At 42.5% G+C, this 15,182-nt stretch overlaps 1 protein-coding gene across 1 annotated transcript in view; it reads right to left on the bottom strand.

The window, feature by feature from the left end:
- The window catches only part of Itih6 (inter-alpha-trypsin inhibitor heavy chain family member 6), a 30,189-nt gene extending 16,460 nt beyond the window's left edge, over nucleotides 1-13,729 (bottom strand). Inside the window, 4 exon segments of the mRNA XM_021188817.1 lie at nucleotides 562-809; nucleotides 3,140-3,250; nucleotides 12,484-12,638; nucleotides 13,595-13,729. Coding sequence (XP_021044476.1) covers nucleotides 562-809; nucleotides 3,140-3,250; nucleotides 12,484-12,638; nucleotides 13,595-13,729 — 649 coding nt within the window.
- Nucleotides 13,730-15,182: the final 1,453 nt, after the last annotated feature.

Genomic DNA, 15,182 nt, shown 5'->3' with positions numbered 1-15,182 from the left:
ATCCTTCAACATTGTTAATACAGTACTTCATGATCCATCCACATCTACCTGTCAAACTTCTTCCTTTCTGTCTGTCTTTCTGTCTTTCTCTCCCCTCTTTCTTTCTTTCTTTCTTTCTTTCTCTTTCTTTCTTTCTTTCTTTCTTTCTTTCTTTCTTTCTTTCTTTCTTTCTTTCTTTCTTTCTTAAAAAATAAAGTTTCACTGTTTAACCCTGGCTCATCTGGAAGTCATTATATAGACTAAGCTGGCCTTGAACTCACAGAGGTACCTGCTCTGTCTCCTGATAATTGGGATTAGAGGCATGTGCCACTATGCCATGTTTGTTAATCATTTTAATAATTGAGTATGTACTTTAAGAAGCTTCTATTCCATGCCAAATTTATACTAACTTGAAGAATTGGGCAGATATCAAACTCCAAATATCTCAAACTCTAAGCAAGCCCCCTTGTCTTTGATTTGGGAAGAAAATTGGTAGACAGATATTACTGTCCCACAGAGTGTCCAAGATCTCCATTTAAAGAATGGCAATGTCTTTGGCATCTCATAGCACTGCACACATACTTGTTTGGTTGTTGGTGCACTCTTGGCTGGTCCTCAGAGGAGGTATATGCACATAGGCGATGCCTGTCCTTTCGGACACAGTGATTTCTACATTCAGCTTCCTCACCAACTGTCCAGGCCTCAGGCTTACCACCAACTGGTACTGGCCCTGGTGTCGCTGTAGCAGTTCTTCATAGGCCAGGGCAAAAGTTGCCTTTGTACCTGCTGCCAGCATAGTGGAGATTCGAAATTTTTCTGATTCCCGGTCCCTGGGCAAGAAGTAAAAATGGATAGGAAGGGTGTTGGATTTCCTGTAGTGTAGGGAACAATTGGATGGCATGCTTCTGCTAACCCTCACACTTAACCAACTGGACTTGATCAGGTCTCAAATACATCTCTGGGCCACAGTCAATCATGCAGGCATCTACTCAGCAACCTCTCTTCCTCCCTCATTCCCTCTCCTGAACTTTCTACCTGGAAAATGATCTCAAAGGTAGCCCTCTCCCTTACGGAAATGTGGTCGATAAAAACCTGAATCCAGAATTAACTAAAGGCATTTTCAATGTCTGCAAATGATGCCTTTCTACCTTTAACTAGTACCCCAAACCTGCTTGATTTCCGTATTAAACTTAGCTTGTTTATACAGCCAAAGCCTAAAGTATTCATTTCTGTAAGATGAACTTTTCTTAGAAGCTTAGAGGAATCCATACAAATTATAATACTTATACCAAATGAACAGAACTCACTTAAGAAATAAGTCAATCTAGACAAATCTCACTTGTTTACTCAGGCCAGAATGACAAATACAATCAACTATCTCTCACATGTGAATCCTAACTTTAAATCTGTAGATATCCATGTTTAATTTAAAGTGTCTGTAGAAGTCAGGAAGCCAGAAAGAGCCTGTGAGTGTGGAGGAGGAGCAAGAGACCTTAATGGGATAAGTAGAACATATACAGTATGAAGGAATGGGAGGGGGAATACTGGTGTCTAAAGTTTTAAATGCTGATGAGAGTTGGACTATTGGGCAGATGAGACTATTGGGTATGGATTAACTAAAATCAATGATGTATGAAAAAGCCTTATGGAAAGCTATGACTTTGTTAGCCAATTTAAAATATCATTTTTCAAGGAGTTCTAATGGAGGCACCCTACCCTACATAGGTGGGAAGGCTACCCCCAGAAGCCATGTGTTATAAAACTAAAATCCTAATGTGTCCTGTGACTTATCTCCTTGTGTGTTGTTGTTCAAGGAGGCCTCAGAAGTCCCCAAATAACATAGGCCATTACCATTTCTCTACATTGCCCAGTATAGGAAGACAGGCAAACCTTATTGCTTAAGATGTCACACTTTGGCTGCAGGTAATAGAAAAATCAATCTTGAACTGACCAGGAAACTTCCTTCCCACTAACTAGCTTTCCTAGTGCTGGGAGGTATTATCTAGGTTGCTTTGGGAGAAGATAAATTGATCGTCTTTCCCAGAGGTGTACCTAGCATAATACAGTATCTGCTTACCCAGCAAGATGTGCAATAGTGGTATGAATGCTCTAGGGGTATTTAACTACTCTCTGATTAGATTTGAGGCATGCTTCACAGGAAGAGTTTCATGCCTGGTACCAAAAACCCTAGTCAAAAGTCTATGGCTAAGGAGGTCAAGGCCCTAAGAAAGAATCCATTATTATTGTTTTACTAAATGGTCATGTTGTCAAAATGGACTCAACTTTGAACAAAAATCTTTCTTTTGGTTAGTTAATGGACTCAAAAGTGATCGAAACGCTGAGAATAAATGAATCAGCCCTAAATAAGACATCTATGCCACCCACTCTGATGCTCAGGTAACAGGGGTCAGAAAGAATGCAAAACCTAAAAAATGTGAAGAGATAATATCTTCCCTCCACAACACATGGCTTTTGTACTCACAAACTCACAGCAGCTATAATTACTTGCACAAGATGAAGCCAACCAAAATTCTAGCATGAATGGGGGAAGGGCCCATGAGATCCTATTCTTTATGGAAAAGGTAGTTGATGGTTTCTTTGGATTGGGGGGGTCATCTTTATTTGGAAGATGTAGTCTTGCTGGTAGATTGCCATGCTCCAATGAGTTGCCCCACACCCACTTGCTAACTGAACACAGACAATTATAGGGGGAAAAAGGAAATGATATGCAGTTGGAAGGGGGATGAATTAAAGGGGTATATGAGGGGTTGGATGGAGGATGAGAGTTTGATATGATCAAATTACATTGCATACATGTATGAAATTATCAGAGAATAAATGAAATATCATATTCAAAATAAAAATAAAAAGAGGAGAGGAAAACTCACTTGTATATAATCTTTTCCTAAAGCACCAGTAAGCTCTATCTTGCTAGCAGAAGAAAGCTAGAATTAGGGAAATAAATCCCCATGCATTAAACATCTATTGTTATAGGCTTTGGTTTGTACTGACTCACATAATCTTGATGTAAATCCTATGCAGTAGAAATCATTTTCTTCATTTTACAGAAGTAGAGAATGAGGTCCAGAGAGAAAGTCTATCATTCCTGGTCATCTAGCTAAGATGACTTAATCACATTTCAGATGAGATGGAGCCTTACCTGATGCCCACATGAGCAGCTGTCCTTCCTTGCTGATAGGCTTTCTCATACATTTTCTTTGCCTGATGTTTTTCCTTGACTTCTGCAATGTAGATTTTATCGTTGATGGTCCTTATGGGGAAGAGAAAAAAGGGATAGCAAAGTCAGACAAAGAAAAAGGATGGTCAAAAACAGACGAAAATAAAAGGGAGGAGAAGGGGGATGGGAAAAGAAAGAATAAAACAGGGTCATTAAATTCAAAATAGAGTGGGGACAATTAATGGCAGTGCGAGTGAGATAAAAGAGGTGACAATGTTCTTCTGAAGTCTGTTTGTCAACTGGAGAAAAGAGAGACTGCACAGCATGTGGGATACCAAGGTTGCAGTTTTGTGTTTCTTAAAGCGTTGACCAATGTTTGCCTTTTAACACGCAAAAATATTTTAAGGTGTTACATAGTTGAATGTTATTACTGTAATTGTTGTACAGTTGCTATAACATTTATTTTTCCCCAATTTTTATTAGGTATTTACTTCAGTTACATTTCAAATGCTATCCCGAATGTCCCCTATACCATCCCTCACCCTGCTCCCCTACCCACAAACTCCCACTTCTTGGCCCTGGCCTTCCCCTGTAATGGGGCATATAAAGTTTGCAAGACCAAGGTGCCTCTCTTCCCAATGATGGCTGACTAGGCCATCTTCTGCTACATATGCAGTGCCTGGCAAACACAGAAGTGGATGCTCACAGTCAGCTATTGGATGGAACACAGGGNCCCCANTGGAGGANCTAGAGAAAGTACCCAAGGAGCTGAAGGGGGCTGCAACCCTGTAGGTGGAACAACAATATGAACTAACCAGTACCCCCAGAGCTCGTGTCTCTAGCTGCATGTAACATTTATTTTTAAATAAAACACTTCAAGCTAAGCATGACGGTGCAGACATAGAATCCCAGCACTTAGGATGACAAATTCAAGGTTCCTCTGGGCTATATAGTGAGTTCCAGGCCAGGATAGACAATTTAGTGAGAGAGAGAGAGAGAGAGAGAGAGAGAGAGAGAGAGAGAGAGAGAGAGAATTTAATTAACTCACAGGCACTGCTGCTTGGGATATGAGTAACAATCTAAAAAGTGTGTCTTTTTAAAGAAAACATACTAGGTAAATAATATTGTGAATGATATAAATGGTTAAAAATTGTCAGTGACTCTTTCATTGGGGTCCCCAGGCTCAGTCTAATGTTTGGCTGTGAGTATCTGTATCTGTCTTAGTCAGATTCTGGAAGAGACTCTCAGAGGACAACCATACTAGGCTCCTGTCTGTGAGCACTTAAGAGGCAAAAGGGAGGGAGGATGGGATGGGGGATTTGTGGAGGGAAGACCCAGAAGGGGGACAACATTTGAAATGTAAATAAATAAATTAACCAATTAATTGAAAAAATTGTCAGTGGCACAGGTCCCAAAGGACATGAACTAAATCTGACCTGAATGACCCTTCCCTGAATATACCAGATTGTGCCCTACAAGTTTCTAAAGGAGGGAAGTAACCAGTAGGTAGTTCTACCCAGCTATGATTCCTATGAACCACAACAATGGCCACTAGAAAACTACCAGGGCTAATGCAATCATGGACCTTGGAGGAGAACATATGATTGCCACTTTACTAAGCCAGCATAACTTCCCAAAACAATCTAAACATTTATCCTTATACTAACATATAAGTGTAGTTCTAACCCCTCATCAAGGAAACTTTTCTTTGCAACAAATAACTATTATAGAAAACCAGAACCAGTCGAAATGCAGAGTTGTGCAGTCCAGTCTCAACTGGTATGTTTACAACACAACTCCTACACCTAAGGTTCAGGAATCATTGCAGAAGAGGAGATGAAAAAGTTGTAAAAAGCCAGAGGAACATAAGTTTGTTGTAGGATTGTGTCACCTAGGATGTCAGAGAAGTTACACCCATGAAGTCTCAACAATATGGCTAAACATGACTTGAACAAGGAAGAAACCAGCAGAGATTTTTAACATGGAAGGAGGAAGGGCTGTGAGGCCTCAACCTTATTCAAAGAACTGCAGATAACTAAGAAATGATGAAAGTGGAAGACACAGGGTTTAATTTCAGCTTACAAAGCTCAGGTCATGCTCCATCAATGAGTACAGTCAGGGCAGGAATTCAAGAAGGGCAGGAACCTGGAGGCAGGAGCTGTTGCAGAGCCATGGAAGGGCGCTGCTGACTGGCTTGCTCCTCATGGCTTGCTCAGCCTGCTTTCTTTTCTTTTTCTTTTTTTTGAAGTTATAATTTTTTATTATCATTATTTTCTTTCTTTACATTTCAAATGCTATCCCAAAAGTTCCCTATACCCCCTGCCCCTGCTCCCCTCCCCACCCACTCCCACTACTTGGCCCTGGTGTTCCCCTGTGCTGGGTCATATAAAGTTTGCAAGACCAAGGGGTCTCTCTTCCCAATGATGGCTGATTAGGCCATCTTCTGCTACATATGCAGCTAGAGACNNNAGCTCAGGGGGTNNTGGTTAGTTCATATTGNTGTTNCACCTANAGGGTTGCAGCCCCCTNCAGCTCCTTGGGTACTTTCTCTAGCTCCTCCATTGGGGGCCCTGTGCTCCATCCAATAGCTGACTGTGAGCATCCACTTCTGTGTTTGCCAGGCACTGGCATAGCCTCACAAGGGACAGCTATATCAGGGTCCCTTCAGCAGAATCTTGCTGTCAGTCTGCTTTCTTAATAAAGCCAGCACTACCATCCCAGAGATGACACCACCCACAATGAGCTGGGTCCTCCCTCATCCATAACTAATTAAGAAAATGCTCTTACATGCTTGATGCTTGCCTGCAGGCCAATTTGTTGGGGGGGCATTTTTTTAATTGAGGTTCCCTCTTCCAAGATGATTGTAGCTTGCATCAGGTTGACAAAAAAAAAACAGACAACCAAACAAAAAAACACAACTAACTACCATAAGTGATCCCATTCAACATGACATATAAATACATCACTATTAAATAATAACCTTTCCTTTCTTGTTTATTCCCAAGATCTCGTGCTAATTTCACAATATAAAACATAGAACAACTTTAAAAGTCTCACATTCTTTAAAAAATATCAGACATTTTTTTTTAAAATTCAGCTTCTTTAAGATATCCAAAGTCTCTCTAAAAATCCCAAGTCCCTAAGTGTGAGCTCTTAGAAAATGAAAAAAATACGTTGTATACTTCTTGTCCTAAGAGGGAAGAACTAAGCAGGACACAGTTACAATCAAAGCAAAAGCAAACTCTGAGAGTGTAAAAAGTCCAACATCTGGGTTTCACTCACAAACTCCTGGGCTCCAAAGTGCTGAGAGAAATGGGCAGCTCCACTTTTGCAGCTCTGCCATCTGCAGTACACAAAGCTGGATGGTCTCTTAGGCTCAGGCCAGCTCCACACCACACTTGCCACTGTTTTTTCATCCTATAGTCCTGGCACCTCCAATATGCTGGGTCTGCACTACAACTGAAGCTTCATCTTTGTCAACGGCCTCTCCTGGCTTCTCACAGTGCCAAGCCTCAGCTGCTCTCCATGTCCCCATCACAATGTCCAAAACAGCACTCCATAGGGAACTCTTGCACATAACTAAGCCTGGCTATCAGCTTGAGATGCAGCCTCGGAGTTCCTGGACCACAGCTTCTGTGTGCTGACGCCAAGGAAATACTTCCCACAAGATTTCACCTCACTGATGCTAGTCTCTTATTAATCACTGTTGATTCTTTAGCCCAAGCTAACCAGCATTGATTGTCCCAGGAAAGCAATATTTTCACTTTAGGGATACTGGTCTCTTGTTAATCCCAGCTGATTTTTCAGGCCCAGTTTCAGTGACAAGAAACCAAAGCTTCTCAATTCAAAATGTAAGAATAGCCTGATAAAGTCTTTGCTTCCCTAGGAAACTTGACAATCCAGGTCCCAGCACTCTTACTTTCCATGCCCCCACAGAATAGCCCATTAGACTCTAAGCACTCAACAGCTTTTCCAGTCCAAACTTCCAAAATCTTCTGCAATTTCCTCCCCCAAACAACATGGCCAGCTCTGTTGCAGCAATACCCCATGAACCTGGTACCAATTTCTGTTCTAGTTCGCCTTCTGTTTTGTGATAAGGCAACGTGGGAAGGATAAGAGTTTATCTCAGCTTAAAGTTTCCAATCATCAAGGGAGGTCAGGAGAGGAACTCATACAGGGCTGGAAACTGGAGGCAGAGGCTGATGCAGAGGCCATGGAGGAGTGCTGCTTACTGGCTTGCTCCCCAAGGCTTGCTGAGCCTGCTTTTTTAAAAAATAGAACCCAGGACTACCAGCCCAGGGATGGAACCACCAACAAAGGTCTGGGCCCAACCATATCAATCTTGAATCAAGGAAATGACCCATATCCCTGCTTATAGATCAATGAGATGGAGGCACTTTCTTGGTTGAGGTTCCATCTTCCCAGATGAGTCTAGTTTATTTCAAATTAATGAAAGAACTATTTATTACACCTACTAATTGGGCTCCATTTTTAAGCTCTTGTTCTTTATAGGTAGATCACATAGCAGTAGAAATATCCATTAATCTTTGTTTATTTGAGACAGGATCTTATGACACACCATTGGCTGGCCTGAACTTACTATGAGGACCAGGCTGGCCTATAGCCTTGAACACACTATGTAGCATGCTCTTCCTGCCTTTTTAAAAAAATTCTTCACTTTTTTTCTTTTTGTTTGAGCAGGGCTTACTCTGAAGCTCAAAGGGCCTTGAACTTAATAGTCTTGCCTCTATCTCTTTATAATTTTAAAAATTAAAATTATTTTTAACTTGCACATAAAAGTAAATGAGGTAAAATGCTTACCTTGCAAGTAAAAAGACCTGAGTTTAATCCCCCATATCAATGTTTAAATATACAGAGCACTGCCCTTCACTGGCTGCAACATTCAGGAGACTGGGCCCTGTACCTTGCCTAGGCAGCACAATAGAGCTGGCCCTGATGTGAGCTATCCCTGAGGGCATGAGAGTGAGAGTGCTGGCTCTGTCCTCATCCAGCAGGCACTGGATCAGCTAGCTTGGGCTAGCTCCATGGCTCACTGGTCAGGCAGACTAGCTTTTTGGTGGTTTCCATAGAACTTGTCATTCCTATCTAATTGGAATCAGAATTCCCCATCTCTTCCCCACCCTTTGAAGATCATCATTTCACCCTCAAATTCACAAAACTAACAATCTAGATTCCACAACACATGGAAACATGCCAACATACCAAAAAACCCATAGAAGTCGTAGGTACTAATGCTATCCATGTGACACGTGTATACGTTGTGTAAAATTTGTGTGTATGTCGTGTGAGTGATATCATGTAGTATTTGCCTTTCTGTGTCTGCTATACTTCACTTAGCATTAGTGACTTCTCTCTCTATCCATTTGGTAGTGTTTGAGAGTTTGAAACATCTTTAAAGTTATTATTTTATTTTTGTCTATGGATGCTTTGCTTGTGTATATGACTATATGTTATAGACATGCTTGGTACCTGCAGAGGCCAGGGAGGGTTCCAGTCCCCCTGGAACTAGAGTTACAGACAGTTGTGAGCTGCCATGTGGATGCTGGGAATTTGACCCAGGTCCTCTTGAAGAGCAGACAGTACTCTTAGCTGCAAGTTGGCAATCTAATCACATTTTGAAGGAGTTGTGTTTGTTGGTTGGTTTGTTTTGGAGACCAAGTTTTGTTCTACTTCAGGCTGTCCTTGAACTTCCCATCTGTCTGCCTCCTCTTTCCAAAACTGGTATTATAGGCATGAGGAACTGCATCCAGCTTAAAATCAGAATTAAACAAAAACTGTTTTAGTTATTTTTGTGATATGGTTTTGGTCTGTGGTCCAAGCTGGCTTGAGCTCCTAATATTCTAGTCACAGCCTTTTCTATGCTGGCCCATGTATGCTGTCACAAGAAACAGAATTTCCTTTCCTTTTATGGTGCATTCAGGTATCCATTCTGCAATTAGATCCTCAGCTTGTCTGTAGTTTTAGATGCTTTGTATAGTGTTCCTCACTTTTCTTCTTTTTTAACTTGTTCAGCACGCTCTTGCCCCAGAGCCTTGTTAATTATGCTTCCTTTTGCCTAGAATATTCCTCTTCCAGATCTTTGTCAGTCTTCACAGCACTCTCTTTGAGTCTCTGTTTAATGTTACTTGATCTTTGATAGCTCTAGACTAGTACCTCTACTCAATCTCTGTTTCCTTTGCTTTCCTTGCTAACACTTCTCATAGACAAATGGATACATGTGTGCTTATGTTCCCCATGTCTTATTTTCTCTAGGAGGCTGTGAGCTCCTCGAGGATAAAGAAATGCCTGCCTGCTTTTCTGCTCATGCCTGGAATGCAACACACACTTGATCATTTCATAATGGGCAACCAAGAAGGACAGTAAGAAAAGTCAGAGCTTGTTTTATGGAATAGTGGATCAAAGAAAAGGGGGGTAGAGAAAGAAGGCTTTGAACTCAAGACCCAATGAACTCGCATGGCAGCAAGGAATGTTAAGTGTTGGATAAAGCTCACACTGGGAAGGAACAGATAGGTCAGAGCTACCTTTGAGATGTGAGAATGTGGTGTCCTAGAGAACACTAATATACCTTTGCGGGAGGCAAGGACAGCTGTCTCCATTTCAGAAATGGAGCGGCTAGGACATAGATAGTAGCAGCTTCCAGGAACACTAGGGGAAGATATACAGCTGACAGGAGCGTTTCAAGGAAGCTGAAACAGTATTGCTGAGGCTTGGTTAGTGTGGGGGTGGACAGTGCTGGCTGGGCCTCAAGGTCTCTTGGGGGCTGGGGTGGTAGGGTGGAGCGACTCTGGCAGTAGCACACTGGGGCCTCTGTGTGTGTGCTGCCTCCAGCCAGCATACTTTCCACAGAGTCTGCCCAGGGACATTTCTCCAGTCTGCTTTGCTTAATTTTTTTTTTTTTATAAATCCTTTTGGTGTTTTTTTTTCTACTGAAATGAACCCACATTCTGCCTATTGCTTGGTCTTTACATTACCTGACTGACAACCTCTCAGGTCGCCCCCACACTTCATTCATATCATACACGAGACTTGTTTGGGGACTACTTTTATTCTTGTATTTGGTTCTTTTGGTCTCCTACTTGAAAGGATCTCGGTTCCTCTAAGTCTTACCAACTTGGAAATCCTGTTGTAGGGTATCACCCCTTCATTATGGTCAGTTCTTCTCCCCTATACTGACTTCATCTCAATCATCTCTTCACAACCTACCCACTCTCAAGGCAAGGCCAGGAGCTTCTTGAAGGCATGGCATGGGCTTAGGACTGTAAAGACTGTTTATAGCATAGGAGCCTTCTCCTCTATCACAGGGTGACAATGACTGAACAAGGGCAGGGATTCTGTTTGGCTTGGACTCCTTAATCTAACTCTGAGAGTGTTTCCACTCCAAGACAGAAGTCCCCTCTCCTTTTGCCCGCTTGATGTAGGATTTTATGTAGCCGAGGCTGGCACTGAACTTGAACACACTATATATAGCTGTGGATGATAATCATGAATTTCTAATCTTCTTGCTTCCATCTCCCAAGTGCTGGTATGACAGGTGTGTGCCACAGTGACCGTTTAAGTGTTACTGGGAATTGGATCCAAGATGTTTTGGTATACTAGGAAAATATTTGACTGAGCAACATCCCCAACCCCAGAAGCCTTTTCATAACTCAGACTAAGAGTTCTTTCATCTGTGTCTCTTCCCTCATTCATCATCTCATCCATCGCCTGTCATCTAACCAAACAAAACTGGAAAAAAAAAAAAAGACGATGCTCATTCATACTTCCACCATAAACAGGTTGTTTCTCCCACCAATGGGCTCCCAAATTTCACCATCATGCTCCTGTTCCTTGTTCTAATACAGGACCCTTCTCTGCTTTCCAGCTTCTTCCCTGATTCCTGATTGTCACTCCTTGCTTACCACATCACCATGTTTCTCTACTAAGGGGCCCAGCTATCTCTAAAGTGTCCCTGGGGGAGCTAGAGAAAGTACCCAAGGAGTTGTAGGGGGCTGCAACCCTGTAGGTGGAACAACAATATGAACTAACCAGTACCCCCTGAGCTCGAGTCTCTAGCTGCATATGTAGCAGAAGATGGCCTAATCGGCCATCACTGGGAAGAGAGGCCCCTTGGTCTTGTAAACTTTTTATGACCTAGCACAGGGGAAGGTCAGGGACAAGTAGTGGGAGTGGGTGGGTAGGGGAGCAGGGGCGGGGGGGGGGGTATAGGGAACTTTCAGGATAGCATTTGAAATGTAAAAAAAGAAAATAATAAATTAATTAATTAATTAAAAAAAATGAAGTGTCCCTGGGGATGCTGGGGACAAATCAAAGAGGGATGAAAGACTATTAGTGTTCTATTTAGAGTTTTCCATTATTCTTTGATGACTTTACATGCATATTTCTCATAGTATATATCAGTTCTATAGTATAGTATAGTGTGTGGAGGATGGGTGCATACATGCGTGCATGTGTCTGTATGTGTGTTCCATGTGCTCACTTTCACATTTGAAATCCTTAAAAGCCTAGTCTTTTCCTATATCCCAAGTCTCATTCTGACCTCTCTTCTGCCTGTTACACTTCCGAGACATATAAGTGCATGCATAAACTTTCTTCTCATGAAGAAACATGTGTGCCTTAATTTTCCAGGCCTGCCTCCATAGTGCTTGGCTAATGAACATTTCATAATTGAAACTTTTAGTTTGTGTGTCAGTTTCCCAAGGCTTCTGTCCACTGACGGGAGTTCGGAACTGATCACCGTCTCTGGCTGGGGCTCATGGTTCTGCCCTTTTTGCAATCAGCTTTCTCTTTCCTGCTGGAGTATTCTATTTAAATCACCTTGTTCCTGTGTGTGTGTGTGTGTGTGTGTGTGTGTGTGTGTGTGTGTGTTCCCCATTAGACAGTAGACTGGGAGCAGGGGCTGTGTGTAGTCCATCTTTCCAGCATATCTAGCCAGCACTGTATGAATCATGCCTTTAGTATCAGGGAAAGGCTTGCTTCCCCGCCCCCCCCCCCAAAAAAAAACCACCCAATTTTTATCAAGTATTTATCATATGCCACACAAAGTATTAGTATAGATTTCCATACATTTTAATTCATTTAATCCTTGCAAATAGTTTCTAATTTTATCTGTAAAATACAGATGTGTAAAATAAGACTCAGAAGTTAGGTAGCTTATCCAGAGTTGCACAGCTGGCAGAGGCAGGATTCAAAGTCAAGATGCCTGCTTTTATAATTCATCCTCTTAACTGCTCTGCACTAGTGAAAGAACAAGATTGAATGAATGTATGCACATATGAATGAAATAGTAAGTTGTAAAGCAGACTTACATTGTGAAATTGGAGATAAAGGCAATGCGGGGTAGATTCAGGTCAAAAATGGCTTCATGAGCTTCATCATGTGGATTGAAGAGGACAGAGGTGACCAAAGTGTGTGCATAACGAGACACCACGGTGGAACGTATGGAGTAGCTCATCATCAACAACTGAGAGGGAATACAAGAGAGATGAGTTGGAGAGAGTCCATTTTGTGCCCAGGTGGGTAGGTACTTGGAATCTCAAGGTTCTCGAACTGGTTTCAGGCTGCAGGAGAAGAAACTGAGGTGACCCTAGGAAAAGTGACCTTTGTCATATGTGGACCTGCCTGAGAGTGCAGCAAGTGGAACTAAGATCTTGCTAAATGTGTGTTCTGATTTAGCAACCCTGGGGCAGGGAGAAGCTGATGTTCTCCTTGCACCCAAGTTTCCTAAAGCTGCTACTGCTGGTGGTAGTGGCGGTCCATGGATCACTTCAGAATGAATGTAACATTTTAGCAGAGCTTTAGAATGTAACAGAATGGATACATTCATTGAGCTCTACATTCTTACAAGGTAATGTGATATTTAGATTTTTTCCTCTTTATGATTTCAGCTATAAGGATTGAGCCTCATACGTATAGTAATGTACTGCAATCATAATAAGTGTCTAATGCATTAAATTCCAGTATTCCCCATATCTTACAGATGTGTTAACTGAGGCTTAGACACGAAGGTCAGCCAGCAGGAAGATAACTATCTTCTTCCCTATCTTCCATCTACCCACACATCACATACATCTTGTTTGCTCAGTGTAGGGAAGTGGGACACAGCAAATCTAGAATCAGATGGGCGTGGGTTCAAGTTCTGTCTCTGCTGTCTTAACCTATGAGCCTTTGTTTCCTTCTCTCATTAATGGGAATGAGAAATCATGGCTTACAGGGATGCTGAAAGAAACAACTGAAACAATAATGAAAACCACTGGATAGCACTTGCCATGCACTCAGCAAACAGTAACTCTTGTTTTTTCTAGCTCCAGCTTCTCAGCCCTGCAGAAAGACACTGAGAAACTTCTCCTATCCCTCCCACCCCAAGGAGCTACTTCTCTCACAAACTCCAGAGCTTTGTCCTCTCATGCTAGAACTGACCTTGCTGCTTGATGAGGCAGAGCCATGAGATCCCTGGTGTGTTAGACCTAGGAAGATGGTCAGCACAATGCTGACCCAGCTGAGGTACCTCCATTCAGACATGGTACCACTTCTGGCTGGGCCTGCAGTTCTCATCCAGAATGTCTGAACCTGATCTGCAAGTCTTCCCTCTTTTAAACTTCCAGGTAGTCCTTCTCCTGGGAGGGAGGGACCACGCTGAAGGGTGTGGAAGTCTCTGAATGTGGCATTGAGGCCCACACAAACCAGGATTGTCCAAGAGCTAAGGCTGGCATCTTGCCTGGAGACGGGCCAGTTCTGTGCCTCCTTTTTCCCCTTCATCCAGCTGTAAGATGAATGGAAACTAAACATAGCAGAGTGCTGGGTCTGTCTGTTTGCTATGTTGGCTCAGGGTGGGGTTTTTCTTTCCTATAAACATCCACTGAAGCTCAATAACTGGAGCCAGAGAAAGGTCACTCAGCACTGATCATCTTAAAAAGGTAGCAGACTTTAAAGAGGGTTAGAGAGGCAAGTACCCATTGCAGATCTTTTCTGTTGCCGACTTCAGTCTTGACACAGGGGAACTACAACAACGCAGAGATCCCACAGACACGAGACTTCCAACCTAAAGAATAATCAGAGGTCAAGGTGGGCTGTGGTAGGGATGAAAGGAGTACAATTTAGTCACTTAAAATATAGCCTCGGGACTGAGAACATCTGGGTTTGAATTGTAGTTCTGCAGCTTACTGAATGCATGGTATTCAGCAAGGAGACTAACGACTCTGCAGCCTCAGTTCCCTCATCTGTGAAATGAAGATAACAGTAGAATTTCATAAAAATAGTATCACTGAACTTGTACTTTTGGGATTCTTGACATCTGGTAAATATTCAATAAATACATGCCAGGATGAAGTATGGCAAAAATCAAAGTGTGGCAGTCAGGCATAGTGCTATCCATTTATCATCCTGTACTTGGAAGAATGGTGCAGAAGGACTATGAATCTGATGCCACCCTATGTTGCATGGTGAGCTCCATGCCAAGTTGGCCTTTGCAGAGAGATCCTGCCTCAAAAACAACAGCAAAAGAGCATGGGGAGTCCCCTTTTCCACTGTAGACATGAAAGGGACAGAAAGATGCAGAATTGAAGTGCTCTGATCCCAGTGTCTGAAGGATCTGTGGAGGGTGGATTGAAGAGTATGCCTGCAGAGAGGCCATTAGTGCTTATCAGAACCTTCATCTCAACTCCTCTGAGGACTTTTTATAAATTGGCATAAAGACAACAAAGATACCTGCATTTGCCCTGTAGCATTCATTACTGCACAACAAAGTCTCATTTTGGCCTTTGGGGGGGGGGACTCAAATCCTATTAGTTGCCAGCTACCCCAAGTCCACTCAAAGCTTCTCATCGAAGCATCCACAGTAGAAGTGCAGGGGATACTGATGTAACTCAGTTGGTAGAATGCTTGTTTAACATTCACAAAGCCCTGGGTTGGGTCTTCAGCAAGCATTGTGTAAATGAGACATGGTGTAGCTTGTGTGTACTCTTGGCACTCAAGAGGAGGAGGAGGAGGAGGAGGAGGAGGAGGAGGA

The sequence above is a fragment of the Mus pahari genome, chromosome X, assembly GCF_900095145.1.
Source record: "Mus pahari chromosome X, PAHARI_EIJ_v1.1, whole genome shotgun sequence".
NCBI classification, from domain to species: Eukaryota; Metazoa; Chordata; class Mammalia; order Rodentia; family Muridae; genus Mus; species Mus pahari.
Note: the sequence above shows the minus strand (reverse complement) of the source record. Positions and strands in the feature narration are given on the sequence as shown.